This window comes from Mycteria americana, chromosome 4, assembly GCF_035582795.1.
Source record: "Mycteria americana isolate JAX WOST 10 ecotype Jacksonville Zoo and Gardens chromosome 4, USCA_MyAme_1.0, whole genome shotgun sequence".
In the NCBI taxonomy this organism is placed as follows: Eukaryota; Metazoa; Chordata; class Aves; order Ciconiiformes; family Ciconiidae; genus Mycteria; species Mycteria americana.
Window position 1 is genome coordinate 30,083,312 of NC_134368.1, and position 20,171 is coordinate 30,103,482.

The following is a 20,171-nucleotide window of genomic DNA, read 5'->3' on the forward strand; positions in this document are numbered from 1 at the left end:
GATGACTGGCTGTCATTCCCTTTTATTCAGCGTTGTGCATATCTGGAGTATTGTGTCCTGGTTTTTGGCTCCCCAATTCATGAAAGACATCAACATACTGGAATGAGGTCAGTGGAGGGCCACCAAGCAGGTTAGGGGACTGGATCACATGATCTACAGGCAAAAGTTGGGAAAAGAAGGTTTGTTCAGCCATCAAAAAGGAAGGCTAAGGGGAGATCTTATTGCTGTTAACAATTACCTAATGGGAAGGTGTGAAGCAGACAGAGCCAGACTCTTAGAAGTACGCAGGGATAGGATGAGAGGCAAAAGACACAAGTTGTAACACAGAGAATTCCAGTTACATGTATGGAAAAAAGCTTTTTACCATGAGAGTGGCCTAACACTGGAACAGGTCTCCCAGAGAGACTGTGGAATCTGTCCTTAGAGATACTCAAAACTCAGCTGCACAAGGTCATGGGCCACATGACTTAATTGGCACTGCTTTGATCAGGAGTTCGGACTAGTTGATTAAAGGTGTGAACTAACTTCCTTCTAATGCTAAACATGGTACTTATGATTGTCCTTTTTCAAAAAGTTAGGAGAAGCATTGATAGAAGCACATGTAAAGCATATATGCTCAAGTATCTTATATCTTTACTTTAGCAGCATCTAAAGGCCCCAGCATGACTGGTGCCCGTCTCAAACACAGAATCACAGAATCACAGAATTGTATAGGTTGGAAAAGACCTTTAAGATCATCCAGTCCAACCATAAACCTAACACTACCAAGACCACCACTAAACCATGTCCCTAAGCACTTCATCCAAACGTCTTTTAAATACCTCCAGGGATGGCGACTCAACCACTTCCCTGGGCAGCCTCTTCCAATGCTTGATAATCCTTTCAGCGACGTAAAATTTCCTAATATCCAGTCTAAACCTCCCCTGGTGCAACTTGAGGGCATTTCCTCTTGTCCTATCACTAGTTACCTGGGAGAAGAGACCGACCCCCACCTCTCTACAACCTCCTTTCAGGTAGCTGTAGAGAGTGATAAGGTCTCCCCTCAGCCTCCTTTTCTCCAGGCTAAACAACCCCAGTTCCCTCAGCCGCTCCTCATAAGACTTCTGCTCCAGACCCTTCACCAGCTTGGTTGCCCTTCTCTGGACACGCTCCAGCACCTCAACATCTTTCTTGTAGTGGGGGGCCCAAAAGTGAACACAGGATTCGAGGTGTGGCCTCACCAGTGCCGAGTACAGGGGCACGATCACTTCCCTAGTCCTCCTGGCCACACTATTTTTAATACAAGCCAGGATGCCATTGGCTTTCTTGGCCACCTGGGCACACTGCTGGCTCATATTCAGCCGGCTGTCAACCAACACCCCCAGGTCCTTCTCTGCCGGGCAGCTTTCCAGCCACTCTTCCCCAAGCCTGTAGCGTTGCATGGGGTTGCTGTGGCCCAAGTGCAGGACCTTGCACTTGGCCTTGTTAAACCCCATACAATTGACCTCAGCCCATCGATCCAGCCTCTCCAGGTCCCTCTGCAGAGCCTTCCTCCCCTCAAGCAGATCAACACTCCTGCGCACAACTTGGTGTCATCTGCAAACTTACTGAGGGTGCACTCGATCCCTTCGTCCAGATCATTGATAAAGATGTTAAACAGAACCGGCCCCAGCACAGAGCCCGGGGGAACACCACTTGTGACCGGCCGCCAACTGGAGTAAACTCCATTCACCACCACTCTTTGGGCCTGGCCATCCAGCCAGTTCTTTACCCAGCGAAGAGTACACCCGTCCAAGCCATGAGCAGCCAGTTTCTCCAGGAGAATGCTGTGGGAAACCCTGTCAAAGGCTTTACTGAAGTCTAGGTAGACAACATCCACAGCCTTTCCCTCATCCACTAGGTGGGTCACCTTGTCATAGAAGGAGATCAGGTTGGTCAAGCAGGACCTGCCTTTCCTGAACCCATGCTGGCTTGGCTTGATCCCTTGGTTATCCTCTACATGCCGTGTGATAGCACTCAGGATGATCTGCTCCATCAGCTTCCCCGGTACCGAGGTCAGACTGACAGGCCTGTAGTTCCCCGAGTCCTCCTTCCGGCCCTTCTTGAAGATGGGCGTCACATTTGCTAATCTCTAGTCAACTGGGACCTCCCCAGTTAGCCAGGACTGCTGGTAAATGATGGAAAGGGGCTTGGTGAGCACATCTGCCAGTTTCTTCAGTACTCTCAGGTGGATCTCATCAGGCCCCATAGACTTGTGAGTGTCTAAGTGGTGCAGCAGGTCACTAACCATTTCCCCCTGGATTATGGGGGCTCCATTCTGGTCCCTGTCCCTATCTTCCAACTCAGGGGGCTGGGTACCCAGAGAACAATTGGCCCTGCTATTAAAGACTGAGGCAAAGAAGGCATTAAGTACCTCAGCCTTTTCCTCATCCTTGGTCACGGTGTTCCCTCCCCCATCTACTAGGGGCTGGAGATTCTCCTTAGCTCTCCTTTTGCTGCTAATGTATTTGAAGAAGTATTTTTTGTTGTCTTTTACAGCAGCAGCCAGGTTGAGCTCTAGCTCAGCTTTGGCCCTTCTCATGTTCTCCCTGCACAGCCTCGCTACACCTTTGTAGTGCTCCTGAGTTGCCCACCACTTCTTCCAGAGGTCATAGACTCTTCTCTTTTTCCTGAGTTCAAGCCAGAGCTCTCTAGTCAGCCAGGTCGGTCCTCTTCCCCGCCGGCTCGTCTTTCGGCACCTGGGGACAGCCCACTCTTGCGCCTTTAGGACTTCCTCCTTAAAACATGTCCCACCTTCCTGGACTCCTTTGCCCATTAGGGCTGCCTCCCAGGGGACTCTCTCGACCAGTCTCCTAAACAGGCCAAAGTCTGCCCTCTGGAAGTCTAAGGTGGCAGTTTTGCTGACCTCCCTCGCCGCTTCTCCACATATCAAAAACTCTATCATTTCGTGATCACTCTGCCCAAGACGGCCTCCAACCATCACATGGCTCACAAGTCCTTCTCTGTTCGTGAACAACAGGTCCAGCGGGGCACCTTCCCTAGTTGGCTCACTCACCAGCTGTGTCAGGAAGTTCTCTGCCACATGCTCTAGGAACCTCCAAGACTGTTTCCTCTCTGCTGTATTGTATTTCCAGCAGACATCCAGTAGGTTGAAGTCCCCCACAAGAACAAGGGCTAGCGATCGTGAGGCTTCTCCTAGCTGCTTATAGAATAGTTCGTCAGTCTCCTCATCCTGGTTGGGGGGTCTGTAACAGACTCCCACCACAATATCTGCCTTGTTGGCCTTCCCCCTGATTCTTACCCATAGACACTCCACCCTATCATCACCATCATCGAGCTCTAAACTATCCAGACACTCCCTAACGTACAGGGCTACCCCACCACCTCTCCTGCCTCGCCTATCCCTCCTGAAGAGTTTATAGCCATCCAACGCTGCACTCCAGTTGTGCGAGCCATCCCACCACGTTTCCGTGATGGCAACCATATCATAGTTTTCCTGATGTACAATGGCTTCCAGCTCCTCCTGCTTGTTGCCCATGCTGCGTGCATTGGTGTAGAGGCACTTCAGCTGGGCTGTCGTCCGTGTCTCCTTCATAGAAGAACACCCCTTGTGTGCTTTGAGGCGTTTCACTGGCATTTCCCTCCTGGCTCCTATTGCCTCAGTATCCCCTAGCTCAACTCTGTTCGACTTCAGCTGTGCCCCGGCGTACCCCGCACATCTCAGAGACACAGGCTGAGTGCCCTTGCTGGCACCCGCTCCCTCTAACCATGGCACGTCGTCCCTCAGCTTCCCTTGGGCAAGCCTGATATTATCCCCCTCCACCTTCGAGTCTAGTTTAAAGCTCTGTCGATACGCCCCGCAAGTTCCTGAGCAAAGATTCTCTTTCCCCTTTGAGAAAGATGAATGCCATCAGACGCCAGCAAACCTGGTGCTGTGTAGGCCATCCCATTGTCAAAAAAACCAAATCCATGGTGATGACGCCAGCCACGGAGCCATGAGTTAATAGATTGGGTGCCTCTGTTCCTTCTAGTGTCACTGCCCACAACTGGAAGGAGAGAGGAGAAAATAACCTGTGCTCCAGAGTCCCTTACTAGCCGTCCCAAGGCCCTGAAGAATCTTTTGATTGCCCTAGGACTTCGTGTTGCAGCTTCATCGCCCCCCACATGGAAGAGCAGTAGGGGGTAATAGTCCGAGGGCCGTACCAGGCTAGGGAGTACCCTTGTGACATCCTTCACCCGGGCCCCAGGGAGGCAGCAGACTTCCCTAAGAGGAGGGTCCGTCCGGCATATCGGACCCTCGGTTCCCCTCAGAAGGGAGTCACCCACAACTATAACCCGTCTTCTCTTCCTTGTGGAGGTGGTATTAATACGAGAGGTACATTCTTCTGACCTGGGCGACACCTCTGGTGTAGATAGACTGTCGTCCCCATCCTCCATTGACTGGCCTTCCACCTCCAGGGCCTCATACCTGTTGTACAAAGGCACCTGGGGAGGCGAGGTGGGCAGGGAGGGCCTTCGCCTGCTGCCACGAGCGTGGACTTGCCTCCATTCGCTCTCCTCCTTTGAGCTGCTGCCTTCAGCCCAGTGGGGGGGGGGGGTAGAGGATCCCCTTGATCGTGGGTTCTTACTGGTGGCTGCTGCTGCTCCTGTTCCTGTCTCAGGGGGGCAGAGCATGGCACCACCAGTCGATCTCTTTCTCAACAAACGCTTGTGGGTGACAGTCACAACTTTAGAGAGACGGTGGAGTTTAAACTAGTTGACCTTCCCATATCCATTCCAACCTAAATGGAATAACATTATCCAAACAAGCTACCATATAGTACCAAACCATACCTTGCAGAGATAACTGCTCAGCACAAAGCAATTATAGGATATGTCTATACATCCACATGTAAGTGAAGGCAAGCCTGCCCATGTGCCAAGGTGACCTGAATTGATGTGACTGTATTAACACATCACCAAGTTTTAATTAACTGAATAATTCTGAATACAGTTCTGCCCCAGTTTCAAAACCTAGCCAAATATACTTCTTTTGAGTATCTGTTCACAGTGCTGCATTGCACAAGTGAGAAAGAGAGCTACTCAGAAGCAAGTGTACAGTGGGTACAAGGAGGCTTGCATGGAGTGGTATAGTACAGGACATAGAAATGAAGATACACAGTGTTGAAGACCCCGATCCTCTACAATATGTACTGGTCAGAAGAATAACTAGTTTTGCCAGTTTTAATATCAAACTTATTCCTTCATAAAAGGGCTAAAAGTTCTCCAGACTACTAAACACAGTACCATGTTTTCTTATATTTTGAAAATAAACCAGTAGGTTCTGCTTTACACTTACAGTATGTTGTTTATGTAAACACTGAATTAAATGTCATTAAATGTTAAGAAAAAGTGCAACTGTAAACACCCATTAAGAACATATCAAAAATTCACAGAAGGGAATTTGACATCTCAATGTCAAATGTTATGAATATCTCTTAGTACATCAATAATTACGAGTTATGATGAAACTTTTGTTTCAACTTCACCCTTTTCAATACTTAATCATTACACATGTGCATTAGATAGTAAATTAAAGTATTACTTACTGTGTCCTACCCTGCATCTTCATTATACTCTAAAACACCCTAAAATAATGACAGTATGAAACATGTAACCTACTTACTGCAGTTTGTCTGGCTGTTTCTCATCTCACAGAGAGAAGTTCCACAGGGATCAGGACACGAAGTACATCTCTGGTCTCCCTCCTGACAGAGGGTTTGACCTGAGGAAAATAGAAATTTACTATTCTAATTATTTACCAGACTAATAAAAATGACTGGAGCATAGTGATGAGAAAATAAAGAGTTTACATTACAATTAAGTATTTCCTTTACGGAGTTAAATAAGTACCCTACAGCATTCCAAGTGCAGTAAGGAAGTGGTGTAAGGAAGAAAAGTGTGCAGCACTGTCCAGATGTCACTTTTCTTTACCCCTATGTTCAATATAAGAGTTTATATCCCAGTTTCTGAATGAGAGGTATGGATCTCTGAAGGCCATTTACCATAGTCCTCTGGCAGGGTACGAAAAGTCATGTAAATCAGATTTCAAAGGGAACAATAGGTCCTAGCTGAAAGAGAATACCCTCTGGGAATTATTATTCAGTGCCATTCAGTTTATCTGCTTCTCATTTTATTATTGTTTTGTGGACAATAAAAAACATCCTGAAGAAAGGCCATCAGAGCTAAAGCTTTACTGTCCTTCTTTAGCTGGTTAAAAAACAAACAACAACAACAACAAAAAGAAACCTAAAAAGGCTATGGTCCTAAGGATGAAATTCAGAATAACTAAAACCAGCACTTCATCAAAAAGTTTTTGAGCACATTACCTGGGTAGTTAGTTTCTCTGACAAATGCCTGGACTTCTCTCTGTCTCATAGCGCTGGTAACTCCTTTCCAAACCATTAAATTCTCTCTTCCATATGACTTTTGCAAAATCAGTCATTTAATTTACTATGCTGTACACAGAGGCTGAACAGTTTGGATTTTATCATCTCATCCTGTTTAAAATGGTTTACTGCAACTATTGCTTGGTGTTTGTATTACACCACTGTCCACGAACATTAATCATTCAGTCATGGCATCCTTATATTGGGCATACAGAAGATGCTGAAGAAATATCTTGTTTCAATGACCTTGACAACAACCTTGTCCCAAAGAACTGATGATGTAGTCATATCTATTCATAATTATGTGGATTTACTTTCCTTCATACATAGAATCACAGAATCACAGAATCATATAGGTTGGAAAAGACCTTTAAGATCATCAAGTCCAACCATAAACCTAACACTGCCAAAAACCACCACTACACCATGTCTCTAAGTACCTCATCCAAACGTCCTTTAAATACCTCCAGGGATGGCGACTCAACCACTTCCCTGGGCAGTCTGTTCCAATGCTTTATAACCCTCTCGGTGAAGAAAAATTTCCTAATATCCAGTCTAAATGTTATACATGTTATACATTGAAGCAATGGAGGTACTTTCTTTTGCTGTAGCAATTGACTGTCTTATTTTACAGGTGCATCTGATTGCAAAAGGGAACTTGAAAGGTAGGAAAAACCTTTTGACTTCTAAAGCTATCACAAATCTTTACATTAAAATTAATTTTTAAAGTTTGCTCCAACTCCTCCTTATCCCACAGTGGATTGGTTTCTCAACTCTTTAAAAATCCCTGTGCTACAGTGTAGATTCTTTTGATCCTAGCACAGCCAATGCTGAATTTCTATAAACACACTCTACCCTGTCTTTTGAAGGGATCACAGAACCAGCTGCGAGTACATCTATATTAGATTTCTATTGTCACAAAAATGAATGACAGCAGTAATATTAATAGATGCCACACCTTAACTTTCCTTAAGATATGTAATGAAGGAGACCATTTTTCTCGTTTGGATATAGATGAAGCAATGGTCATTCGTAATCCCGATATGTATATACTTGTACTATTACACAAGGTCCCTGTATCCTTATACAGGCAAGTGGCAAGTCACTACATCTTGACCTCAAATTTCTATGCTGATTTCACGTATTTACTGTGTTTGTAACAAAACCAACATTCCAGATCACTTCAGCCCTAACTTCACTGCCTCTGCTAGGCATATCCAAATTGGTTTGTAGAGCAGAGAAGTCTTTGTATTAAGTGTATGTCCTATTACATTTTCTGTAGTTGCTGAAATCAACAACATACATAAATACAAACAAAAGTTACAAACAAGAATTCTGCCTTGCTTTTACATGGACTTTGCAAGGAACTAAAGAGGAATAATCCAAAGGAAGTCCAAATTCTGCCCACGTATTCTCATGCAAATTTAGGATGGACAGGATATGGTTGCATAAAGGAAGAGTTTTGCTCTACACAATATTGCAAAATATTAGACAGAGGTTTTTTGCACATTGAAGAATGAATAATAAGAACAAGGAAAACTTTCATATTTAAAAGCTTTGCAGTTTAATGCTAAGCAGAAAAATCTTTTAGCATATAGTGAGATCATTGACTACACAATTATCACCCCATCCTACTCCTCTGCATTTAGTATCCTTGAATCTATATCTGTTCATCTTATCAAAAAAAGATTTTTAACCATTTCCTCAACATCCACAGAGGAGCAGTGAAAACAAAACACATCACTGACTTCTAGCCCAGATCATGCATCAGCGTTTTCAGTGAAATTCTCTTTTACTAGTGATAAACAAATTTAAGAGGCTTAAGTTGGGTGAATTTTAAAAGTTGAAATAGTTGCTTATAGAATGCTCTAAACAGTTCTGTACTTTTCAATTTACCCCATTCTCCTGCCTCATCTCTTTTACATTAAAAATGATAGTTTCATTATCAGCAAGAGAAATGGAGGATCATGGAATTCATAGACTAAGGTTGAGGTTGGACATCAGGAAAGATGAAGAATAAAAACTGAGCATTCTGTGATATTACACAGTCAGAACTAAGCACAAGGCTTGGTCCTCGGTTTTTAGATTGCCACAGTCAGAACTGGAAGACATTTCATGCAAGACCTTTTTGCAACATCAGCATTAATTGCAAAGAAGAATAATGGTCATTTCTATGTTTCAACTTCTCGGGCTTTTTTTGGAATGGCGATGTTTAAGTTGGAGTAGGAAGATCCCGAGAACTTAACATGAAGAGACGGACTGAGTAAGACACACTTATGAAAGGATTTCTTCTAGACTGGTTTCCTAAAGAAATGAGGCTTATATAATCACACCGTGTATTTAGCTTATGATAACAGGTCTGTTCTACTCTAATAACTTTTGAATAGGTTGTTCTATTACCACTACATCTGACAGCACTAGAGTTTTCTAAACGAAGTGAATTCCTTTAATTTCTTTAAAATAAGATTCACAAGAGAAAGACGTTAATCATTCTCGCATTGAAGGAAAGGCTTCAATCTGAATCTATACCTTACCAGAAACAAGAGTATTACATTTGAAAAATACCTTCAAATTCTGAAACCATCACAACATGACAATATCTCTTTCTGAGTGTCAAAATGTACCACAGGACACAAGTCTGTTCCTGGTCTGTTCCAAGTCTGTTCCAAGTCTGTTCCCGGAACAACCATGTTCTGGGGCCCAAGAAACACCCTGGTTTCCTTTTCTTTCATACAATCCATCATGAGACAGCTATTAAGTAGCTGTGAAAACGTACATTCTCATATATTTCCCTTAGTCACACTAAATCATTATTTTACTTATGAAAACATTCTTTCTCTGACTCCCAAGTTCTGATGAAAAAAGGATTTTCATGAGAAAATTCCTCCTCAAATGACACCAGTTCCTGTGATAGCAGCTTCTAATTGCTGCAGACAATGTGAATATGGATTAATCTGTTTCAAGTAATTGCTGATCATGTCAGATAACCAAATACTATGCTAAATATCACCTCCATTTCTTTAACTTTTTATATTTTTAAGGACTAATAAAACTTTGCTTATGACTTCCTATGTGAAAGCAGACACCAACCAGCCTTAGCAAGTGTTATTTGAAAGGCAAAGAAAGTAAATTTGTCAGACAGGTTTAGCCAAAGGCACTTCAGAACAAAGCAGTCAATGGTAGGTTCAGTAAGAAGAGTAAAATGAGGGATATCCTTACTTTCACTGCAGTTTTCTTCATCACTTCCATCTTTACAGTCATTATCTCCATCACACTGGAATGCACTAGGAATGCACTGCCCATTTCTGCACTCCACCAGACCCTGACTATGACATGCTAGAGAGAAAAAAAGATGATATTCTGATCAACTTAGGTTAATGAAGGTCTTAATTATTTTTTAACATAATCTTGAAGTTATTGTAGGAGGAGCTGATAACACTGCTTAGCACTGAAGGTCACTAGACATTTTTCATTATATGGAGGCTATGTTTTCAATAGCCTGCAGCTGTGCTGATCTTTAACTACAGGAACTGAAACTATGTATGTCACATATTAGCAACAGGCTGAGATGAAGGTTCAGCTTTTCCAAGAAAAAAACCCGTCATTTTTACTCATACAAAGATTGTCACCTTTTCTTTGCCCACTTATTTACATTCCTTTATTCAGATTAGGTTCACAGATTCCAGGGAAAATTGTAGTATAGTGGTTGCAAGGCCAAGCACTGAATGGCAGCAAGAATCAAAGCAGCATAAGCATATGTCTTATGAGAACCTTAATCACACTAAAACATGTGCTAGTTCTCCAAGACTTGATTTTGCAATGTCAGCAATATTCTAGTATAGTTGTTTTGCAGATATACACCATCATCATTGGAGCAGACAGAAGTCCAAACTCTGACAAGGTGTGATAGGTCACATACAGACACATCAGAAAGCTGTCATAAACTCAGAATGCCTACAGTTTAAGAGGTTATATACATTCATTCATTACTCTCTACATTTTTTACATTTACATTACTCATTACAATTAACAAAAAGCTAATTCTGTAATTCAACAAGAAGCTGAAACACAAGGCAATGCTGGTACTTCTCAACAATGGCAACAAATGTTTAATTTGCCACAGCTGTCTACCGCAAGGGACATTTGTCAAGTGCAAACTTCTGAAATCAAATAAGCTTATAGTTTTGCCTTACAAGTAATACGTAAGCGTACTACTTATCTTACATTTTGTTTTTTATTTCTAAAGAAAGAAAAAAATAGAGATTAAGGGAACTTACAGCAATTGATTTCATCTGATTTGTCTATACAGTCATGGTCACCATCACATACCCAATCAGCTGTTATACATCTCCCATCTCCACACTGATGATGTGTCACTGGATTACAATCTAAATAAAATGTAAATTTGAGGACAAAAAAAGGATGATAAGTTACCATTTGTATAATTCATATTATTGATCAATTGTCCTATGACTATAACCTAATCATTCTTACTCATTTTGCATTAGTAAATTACAAGAAGAGATTCTCTGTACCTGCAGATTTTTTTGCAGATGGTAGTTACATATGTTCTGAACTCTATTGTATCCTGGTTTCAGCTGGGGTAGAGTTAATTTTGTTTCCAGTAGCTGGTATAGTGCTGTCTTTTGGATTTTAGTATGAGAATAATATTGATAACACACTGATGTTTTAGTTGTTGCTATGTAATGTTTACACTAGTCAAGGACTTTTCAGCTTCCCATGCTCTGCCAGGTGCACAAGAAGTTGGGAGGGGGCACAGCCAAACTGCCCAGAGGGCTATTCCATACCATATGATGTCATGATGTCATGCTCAGTATATAAAGCTGGGGAAGAAGGAAAAGGGGGACATTCGGAGTGATGGCGTTTGTCTTCCCAAGTAACCATTACGCGTGATGGAGCCCTGCTTTCCTGGAGATGGCTGAACACCTGCCTGCCCATGGGAAGTAGTGAATGAATTCCTTCCTTTGCTTTGCTTCTGTGCGCAGCTTTTGCTTTACCTATTAAACTGTCTTTATCTCAACCCACGAGTTTTCTCACTTCTACTCTTCTGATTCTCTCCCCCATCCCACCGGGGGGGAGTGAGCAAGCAGCTGTGTGGGGCTTAGTTGCCAGCAGGGGTTAAACCACGACAGTCCTTTTTGGCACCCAACGTGGGGCTCAAAGGGTTTGAGATAATGGAATTGGAATGTGCTAGATCAAATTTATTGCTGTTATTGCTGTTTAGCTATTAATTGGCAGGCTCCTGTGCTTGCCATGGGGCTTGCTTGCCTTACTGTATATTAGAGTCTAGTGCTCGTTAGTGGCTGCTTTTTTGCTTTTGCTGCTTGCCGTGCTGCTGTACTGCTGATCATCTTACTCTGCTGTGCCTGGGAACATTTTGATAACAGCATTGACGATTCGCCTGGGCTGGCAGATGGCCAGGGCATCGCTGCTGTCTCTGTGCTGCTGTACTGGACAGGCTGGAACTCCAGTGTGAACCCGAGTCAAAGGGACTGTGACCTGTGGGTGAGTCCACACAGGAGCAGGACACCCTGAAGCATCTGTGCCCATGGATAAGCCCATGCCAGAGCAGGTATATCTTGAAACGTCTGTGGCCATGGTTATGTCTGTGCCACAGCAGGTATACCTCTGAAGGGATTGTGGCCCAAGGATAAGTCCACGCGGGAGAAAGTACACCTCGAAGCATCTGTGGCTGTGGATAAGGCCATGCTGCAGCAGGTACACCTTGAAGCATCAGTGGCTGTGCATGAGAGCATGCTGGAGCACCTCAAAGTGTGTGGCCATGGATAAGCCCACGACAGAGCAGGTACACCCCTGGAGGGACTGCAGCTGTGGATAAGGCCATGTTGGAGCAAGTTTACTGCTGAAGGCACTGTGGCTGTGGGTAAGGCCATGCTGGAGCAGGTCTATCTCTGAAGGCACTGAGGCCCATGGAGAAGGCCATGCTGGCACAAATGGACCTCAAAGTGACTGTGGCTGTGGATAAGTCCATGCTGCAGCAGGTATACCCCTGGAGAGACTGTGGCTCATAAATAAGGCTCCACCTGGAGCAGGTACACCCCTAAGGGACTGCAGTCTGTGGATAAGTTCAAGCTGGAGCAGGGGCAAGGGGAGGAGTTCATTGCAATGTTAAACCCGATGGTCTAGTCCAAAGAGACCAGGGGTGGACATTGTAATGGATATACCTTTAAATTGTTGTAACCCAGGATTTGAGTTGCATGTTATGGGAATTACTATAGCCAGAACCACCTGAACCAATGGAGTACAAGCCTTACAAGAAGCAGTGCAAGTGCAGCAGTGACCTGACCTGAGCTGGCTTTGGTGCCCCTTAACTCCATGCAACACACCACCTCTCCTCTCCTGAGTGACCACCATAACAGATGGAGCCCCCAAAAAATATAGATATAAATAGTGATGCACTCATTCCTTCTCTGAGGTGCACAGGTATTTCCATTCGCAAATAAACAAATTTCTAAGATTTGTTAAGCAGATTAAAAGATCTTCTGGCTTCCCAACTCATGGAATGATTTTCAGTTAGCCAACATTTTCAGTTGCCATCAGAGAAAATCATTCCCTACATTTATCTTTTTACTAAGAAGTAAAAAAAAAAAAAAAAAAGTTTCTCAATTGCCATATTTGGCACTTAATCAGAAACTATGTTTTTTGCATACATTCAGAATTTTCCATAAGAATTATCTACAAAGAAACTATTCCAATCTTCATCTTACTCTTTCTACCCAAATGCTTCCACAAATAAAGAAAAGCATTCTGTTGAGCAGGCTGACTTTACACCAAAATAAATAGGGAGCATAGACACAGTCCAGTCTGCCAAATCTGCTACGAAACCCATTTATAGCCTGCACAAAAAGTTAGATATTAAATTTTATATAGAAAATCTATCTCAAGATAGGAATGGTAGGAGTCAGATTAATGTTTAGAGAAGTCTTTAATCAAAGACAAAACAACTAAAACTGACAAAAAGTAGTGAAAGATCTTACAGTATGTTTAATTTGGAGAAGAAACATAAAACAAATCTCAGAAAAAATTGTGCCTTGAGTTTTAATTTTTAAATTCTCTGTGCTTTTCCTTAGAAAAGCAAAAGAAAAGAAGTGAGAAATAATATTTTAAATTCTAAAGAGTTATTTTAGAGCACTTAATTTTTCTCAGGTGTAGTACCAGGAGCAAAAGTTAGAAAAAATAAGGCTTTCAAAGTTTTCCAATGTTTACATGTGAAGATCATTCTTTTTTATGGCAAAACTTCTTTTTTTTTTCCTATGAAAGTTAAGTGTAGGTAGAAAGACAAATATAAGGAGGCAGAACATACAAAGTTGGTTGAAAACAGAATTTGAATGAAAGAATTTGATCATCAAAACGTACAAGTTCACTATGAAAACATACAAGTTCACTATGAAGCTTATGTAAAAACAGTTCAGCTATAAAACAGTTGGCATCACCAGTGTGTAGCCTCTTATGGTTTGTTTTAATCTCAGTTAAATTCAGCCAAGCTAGCAGGAAAGCAACCATAACATCTTGAATTAGTTTAAAACAAACTGCAAATCAGAGTATTTCTTCAAAATACCACTACCTTCAAAATTTTTATTAACCCAGAACTCTCCTTCAAACCTTTTTGAATTGCATATAGAATTTGTGAGCTGTTTTTACTTTGCCCAAAAAGAATAACAGCACCGTATATTACTCTTTCAGTAGTTTAAGGAAAAAGATTGCTGGCTTAGGCAATACTGCTGTCTTAAAGACTTTAGAAAAGCATAAAACTTTCATTTACCACAGTTTTGTTCATCGCTAAGGTCTCCACAGTCATCATATCCATCACAAACAAAGGTATAATTTAGGCATTTTCCCGTGTTGCAATGAAATACATCATCACTGCAGTCTACAAAACAAATTTTTGTAAAATGTTAACATGGCATTGGAACATTCATATAAACTATGAACACTGGAATGTATTGACTAAAACAAGATTAGCTAAAGATACCCTACAATTTATACATCTGCATTAATACTCAATGTGTACCAGTTTATTAGAATCTAATACGGAAGAACAAGAAAAATCAAAAGCAATTTTTAGACATTTTTATTCTGTTCCTACTATTTGCTTTTTTGATCAATACCATGAGGAGAAAGTGCTCTGGTTACGCATATGGACCAAACTGTTTAATTAATTTATACACAAAGTTCTCAAGAAAGGTTGTGGGTTTCATCAGCTAGATTACTAGGACAGTCTTGAGCACCTGATGTGGCTATTAGGTGGAGCTGAAGCTTCTAACAGCAAAATCAAGATCCCCGGACCCTGCTTTTGAGCCTGCCTTTGATCTTACAATGGTTTCAAATGAGCTTTATGCTTGATGCAGTTTTGAGCTCAGAATTTGGCCTGATGCTGTCTCATCAAGGAATTCTTAGCACTGTCAGCCGTAAGTGGGTTTAGTCTTTCTTTCCATGGCTGAGGCCTTCAGTAAAGCCCTAATAAATATTCTCTGAGAATATCCAAAATGCTTGAATAATATCAGGTTTGAAAAAAACATGGAATCTACGTTGTAGTTCGGAAAGGGGGGAGAAGGGAAAATAGGGTTGGTGGTGTCTGGTCCCATTAGTAATAGGGTTTCACCGCCTTCCTCTAGGCTTTTCCTTCACATCTGGCTTTTCCAGGGAGAATGCCAGTATAGAACAGCTGGGAGGACAATACCTCTTTCCTGTTGAAGCTATGCCACTGGAACCAAGGAAGTTCTTTGTGCCCTTTCTTACTGGGATACGTGGGCATTTTAAATGAGCCCTTTCCTGGACAACGTGCAGAAAGAGGTCCAAGAGCAGGGAGCAGAACACAAGTCTCCCCCCTCAGCTGAGATGCTCAACCGCTATACAACAGAATGATGGCACCGCTTGCTTCTCGCCTCTTGGCGTGTGACTCCTGTGTTCATGATTGCACAGTGGTCCCACTTTGAAAGAAGGGTGTTCTTCTAAGTATATTACACACTGAAAGGTGCAGCACTCTCCCAGAAGACGCAGTGGGGTTTCTGTCCCTCCACATCAATGTCAGCCAAGTGTTCCACCTCCTAGGTGAGTGCTCTAACTTTAAGTTTCTCAAGGCTTTACCAACCTCAACTCTAGAACTTGAACATGAATCACTTCTTCCCCTTCCCCCACAGAAGTAATCATGCTTTCTACAAGTTTCACATAATCTCAGAAAGTCCAAACAGAATTTATAGCACAATGCGAAGGACAATGCTTCAGGACATAAAATCAAATAATATGGCTGAGCCATGAGCTTTGTAGTCAATAGTTAATTTAGCTTTAAAAGAACAAAAGGCATGAAACAGTAAATACCAAAAACCACAAACTAACTGAAAATATTTAAGTTCTAGTTTCATGTAAGCAGAACAATAGCCAGCTGAGAGTAAAATCCTAAACATTACTTGTTTTGAGTATGCAACTGCATGAAGTACTCTGGCAACCTTTATCCTTATTGATCAGTTTGTAACTCTGACAGTTTCTATGCCTCCATTGCTCCTTACGCAAATGAAACAAAGCTGTCTTTTTCTATGTTGTTTTCTCTGGATAAGTTTACTGTTTAATTTCCATCCATACCCCTATTCTTGTTTACATTCATACCTCTGTAGCTGCAGCAGTGTCCTTTAGGGTATGGCAGCTCTCAGGCCCACACAGACAGGGTAAACAAAAAGAATACAAACTTCCTTCAAGGAAATAATATTCACTTGATGAAAATCTAACAGTCTTAACATACATTTTCTTCAAGATATTAGCAATAATATATATTATAGGGTAGCTAGTTACTTTCATCAGAATAAAATGGGCACTTCGCAGCTGCCATTTGTAAAAGGCTTAACTTAAATTTTGTTAATGATGGGACGAGCCCAGTTTTCATAAAATTAAATACAAATTCCTATTCTATACTCCATTAAACACAAATAAAGCCTGGTCAATCTTTTGCATTCAGCAACCCTTTGATTTCTCTTCACGCATACCCTGTTTTTACCACTTCACTATTGCATCATGCGTCCTTCTGACCATGAATCACCTCAGCCCAACACTCAGAAGTGATTTTAGGAGTCCTACATTTTAAAGATGTATGTTTAAAGATATATGTGCAGACTCAATGTACAAATTCTGCCACTTTAGGAGTAAGTAAGACCTTAATTCAACAAGACGCTCTATCCTGGAGTGTGGCATGCAGTGGCACATGTGTGTAAAAGTTTTCTTTTGTGTTTTATTAGTAAAATGGTCTTCACCTCGTTCACCCTTTGTGAAAGAGAAGTATGACTGAGAAAGTCACAGGAGGAGGACCAGTGTCCATGTTAGGGATGTGTGTGTGTAAGTGCAGCCAGAGGGATGTAAGCGAGCCTGTTGCATTTGGTACATTACATGTAAAACTTGCTCATCAGGATCCTTCTGACAGTTTCAAGTTTTGGCACTGATAATTTATGAATTTGTAGATCAGCGTTACAGCTTCTTTCCTGTTCATATTCCTATGTGATAGCTGGCTGAGCTGAATGCTGATTCCTCAGCTGGTACCTTCCCATTGCACAAAGTAAATGGTATAAGCAACATGATAAAATCGTAAATATCAGGTTTTGGCTGCAGCTGTGTAAAAAATGACACTGCTAAGTAAATTAAACTATACTTTCAAAAAGACCCATGAATTCTGCTAAAGCCTAACTATTGCCTACATACTTATTGTGGCCCATCAAAGGGAAGAAGAGAAAAATGCCATGTCAAGAGCCAGGAATAGAAAAGTGATTGCATCATGTGATCAATTTCTTGATGCAGAATCCTGAAAGGAGATTCTAGGAAGAACTATTAATATGAAAAAGATTAAAACCAGAGACTTTGACATTTCATAATGTATATAATTTTCAACATTAAAACTAAGGAGGCACAGCTGTAAGATTCACTTGTGTAACTTTAGACATCTATATCATTTAGTTTCTAAAGCACATAGTCCTTTTAAATTATCTGCTTAAAATCAGACAAATCATGCATCAGAAGTGCCTGTTTCTCTCAGCTGATTCTCTGTACACCCAATTTAGACATTTAGCTCAGATAAAGTCACCTGCACAGGGACAGACGACTCCCTCCCTAATGTATGTAACTTCATGACTAAAAAGCAGAGACATGTCTCCAAGCTGGTAACATCTAAAACAAACATAAGTCCTGTATCTTGGAATTGCAGATGGGGAAAGCTTCAACAGGAACCTGGGAGAACACCTCTGGATACATTTACATTTTTTTTATCTGGAATTATGAACCAAACCTGATTGACCAGTACCTTTAAGTCCAAAGGTATTGAGCCCATGAATGGGCTTCATGTCTTGTCACCTCATCCTGCCATCGAAGGAGGTGATCACAGCATTACAAGCACAAATCAATGCACCCACCAGGTTACTGGAATTAGCACTGAAGCAGGAGACAGAGACAAGCAAGCTGCTCTGCTATTACTGCAGCTGTCTGTTCTTTAACAAAAATGCAGGAGGAAATGTAGAGATGGATAAAAGAAATATTAAGATTAGTATTAATTAAATATGAAAGGAAATATGTGTGTGCATGAAGACATCAGAAGCAAGAGCAGAACAAGATTTAAAGGAATGCTATATGTTAATTGCTGCAGAGCACTGTAAGAGCACTGTAAGCGTGACTTCATTTAAATGATCAGGCAGCAAGAAGAATAACAACCCAACCTAAAGATAAAGAAACAGAATCATAGAATCATTTAAGTTGGAAAAGACCCGTAAGATCATCCAGTCCAACCGTTAGCCTAACACTGCCAAGTCCACCACTAAACCATGTCCCTAAGCACCACAACTACATGTCTTTTAAATACCTCCAGGGATGGCAACTCAACCACTTCCCTGGGCAGCCTGTTCCAATGCTTGATAACCCTTTTGGTGAAGAAATTTTTCCTAATGTCCAGTCTAAACCTCCCCTGGTGCAACTTGAGGCCATTTCCTCTTGTCCTATCACTAGTTACCTGGGAGAAAAGACCGACCCCCACCCCTCTACAACCTCCTTTCAGGTAGTTGTAGAGAGTGATAAGGTCTCCCCTCAGCCTCCTCTTCTTCAAACTAAACAACCCCAGTTCCCTCAGCTGCTCCTCATAAGACTTCTGCTCCAGACCCTTCACCAGCTTCATTGCTCTTCTTTGGACGTGCTCCAGCGCCTCAATGTCTCTCTTGTAGTGGGGGGCCCAAAACTGAACACAGTATTCGAGGTGTGGCCTCAGCAGTGCCAAGTACAGGGGCACGATCACTTCCCTAGTCCTGCTGGCCACACTATTTCTGATACAAGCCAGGATGCCATTGGCTTTCTTGGCCACCTGGGCACACTGCTGGCTCATATTCAGCCGGCTGTCAACCAACACCCCCAGGTCCTTTTCCACTGGTCAGGTTTTCAGCCACTCTTCCCCAAGCCTGTAGCATTGCATGGGGTTGTTGCGACCCAAGTGCAGGACCCAGCACTTAGCCTTGTTGAATCTCATACCATTGGCCTCAGCCCATCGATCCAGCTTCTGCAGATCCCTCTGTAGAGCCTTCCTACCCTCAAGCAGACCAACACTGCCACCCAACTTGGCGTCATCTGCAAACTTACTGAGGGTGCACTCAATCCCAAAGATCAAGAACAACCCTGGAGATACAAGGAAAGCAAAAAAATGTAAGTCTCAGGAATATTTTCCAAAAAATACTGAATCTCTAAGACTGTAAAATGCTTGTCAGAAGAGTAAACCATCACTGCCAACCAAAAAGAAACCAAGACGTTATAAGGACACAAAAGCCAATGTTTTTCACTGTCAAAAACAAGTGATTCTGGCCAGACCACTTGTGTACACACTAGGGGTGAGACAATTAAATCAACGAGACTGAGTGCAAGTGAGTGAAATAAGTTTTGTTTAGGATACATACGGCCTTTCTTCTCAATGAGGTCACCCATCAAGTTTTGCTACAGTGATTTCCTACAGAAACAATGTTTAATTTGAATGGTTTGATTTTCAAACAAAGCATAAAGTTAAATCATTTATACCAGGTTGTTGTACATCTTATATCGCAATTTGTAAAGTTCAAAATCTTACTGGAACTATCTAGCAGCAGTTTCACCTTCTTCATTCTCCTATCAGGAAATGTAATAGTAGTCATGCTTAGGTCACAAATACAAAATGTTTAAATCCAAGTACAAACAAACAAGAATATTTTAATTAAAATTGTAAAGCATACTTTAGAAACGTTCTTCCAGATATTGTTTTCAAAAATCCTGTGTTTCTTTTTAATGCATCCAATTACACTGGCAAGCTTCAATCTTTTGAATCTAAATCTGTCAAATACCCTTACAAAGATACCAATAGTTACACTTTACAGAATCCTGTTTTGAAATTCTATAAAGTGCTTTATCTAGATGAAAAAATATGCTGTCTTTTAGCTTACTGAAGCTTTAAGTGCCACTGCCTAGACACACTGAGGACTAATTTCATTCTCAGAATGACAGAATAGTTGAGGTTGGAAGGGACCTCTGGAGGTCATCTGGTCCAACCCCCCCTGCTAAAGCAGGGCCACCCAGAGCCAGTTACCCAGGACTGTGTCCAGAGAGCTTTTGAGTATCTCCAAGGATGGAGTCTCCACAACCTCTCTGGGCAATCTGTGCCAATGCTTGGTCACCCTCACAGTAAAAAAAAAATGTTTCCTGATGTTTCGGAGGGACCTCCATTGTTTCAGTTTGTACCTACTG

At 41.9% G+C, this 20,171-nt stretch overlaps 1 protein-coding gene across 1 annotated transcript in view; it reads right to left on the reverse strand.

Moving 5' to 3' along the window:
- Positions 1 to 20,171, reverse strand: part of CORIN (corin, serine peptidase) — a 160,207-nt gene that overhangs the window by 40,286 nt on the left and 99,750 nt on the right. Inside the window, exons 7-10 of the mRNA XM_075499205.1 lie at positions 14,212 to 14,319; positions 10,685 to 10,795; positions 9,627 to 9,743; positions 5,645 to 5,743 (exon numbers count right to left, since the gene is read on the reverse strand). Of these exons, the coding sequence (XP_075355320.1) occupies positions 5,645 to 5,743; positions 9,627 to 9,743; positions 10,685 to 10,795; positions 14,212 to 14,319 (435 nt within the window). The remainder of the gene's footprint in view (positions 1 to 5,644; positions 5,744 to 9,626; positions 9,744 to 10,684; positions 10,796 to 14,211; positions 14,320 to 20,171) is intronic.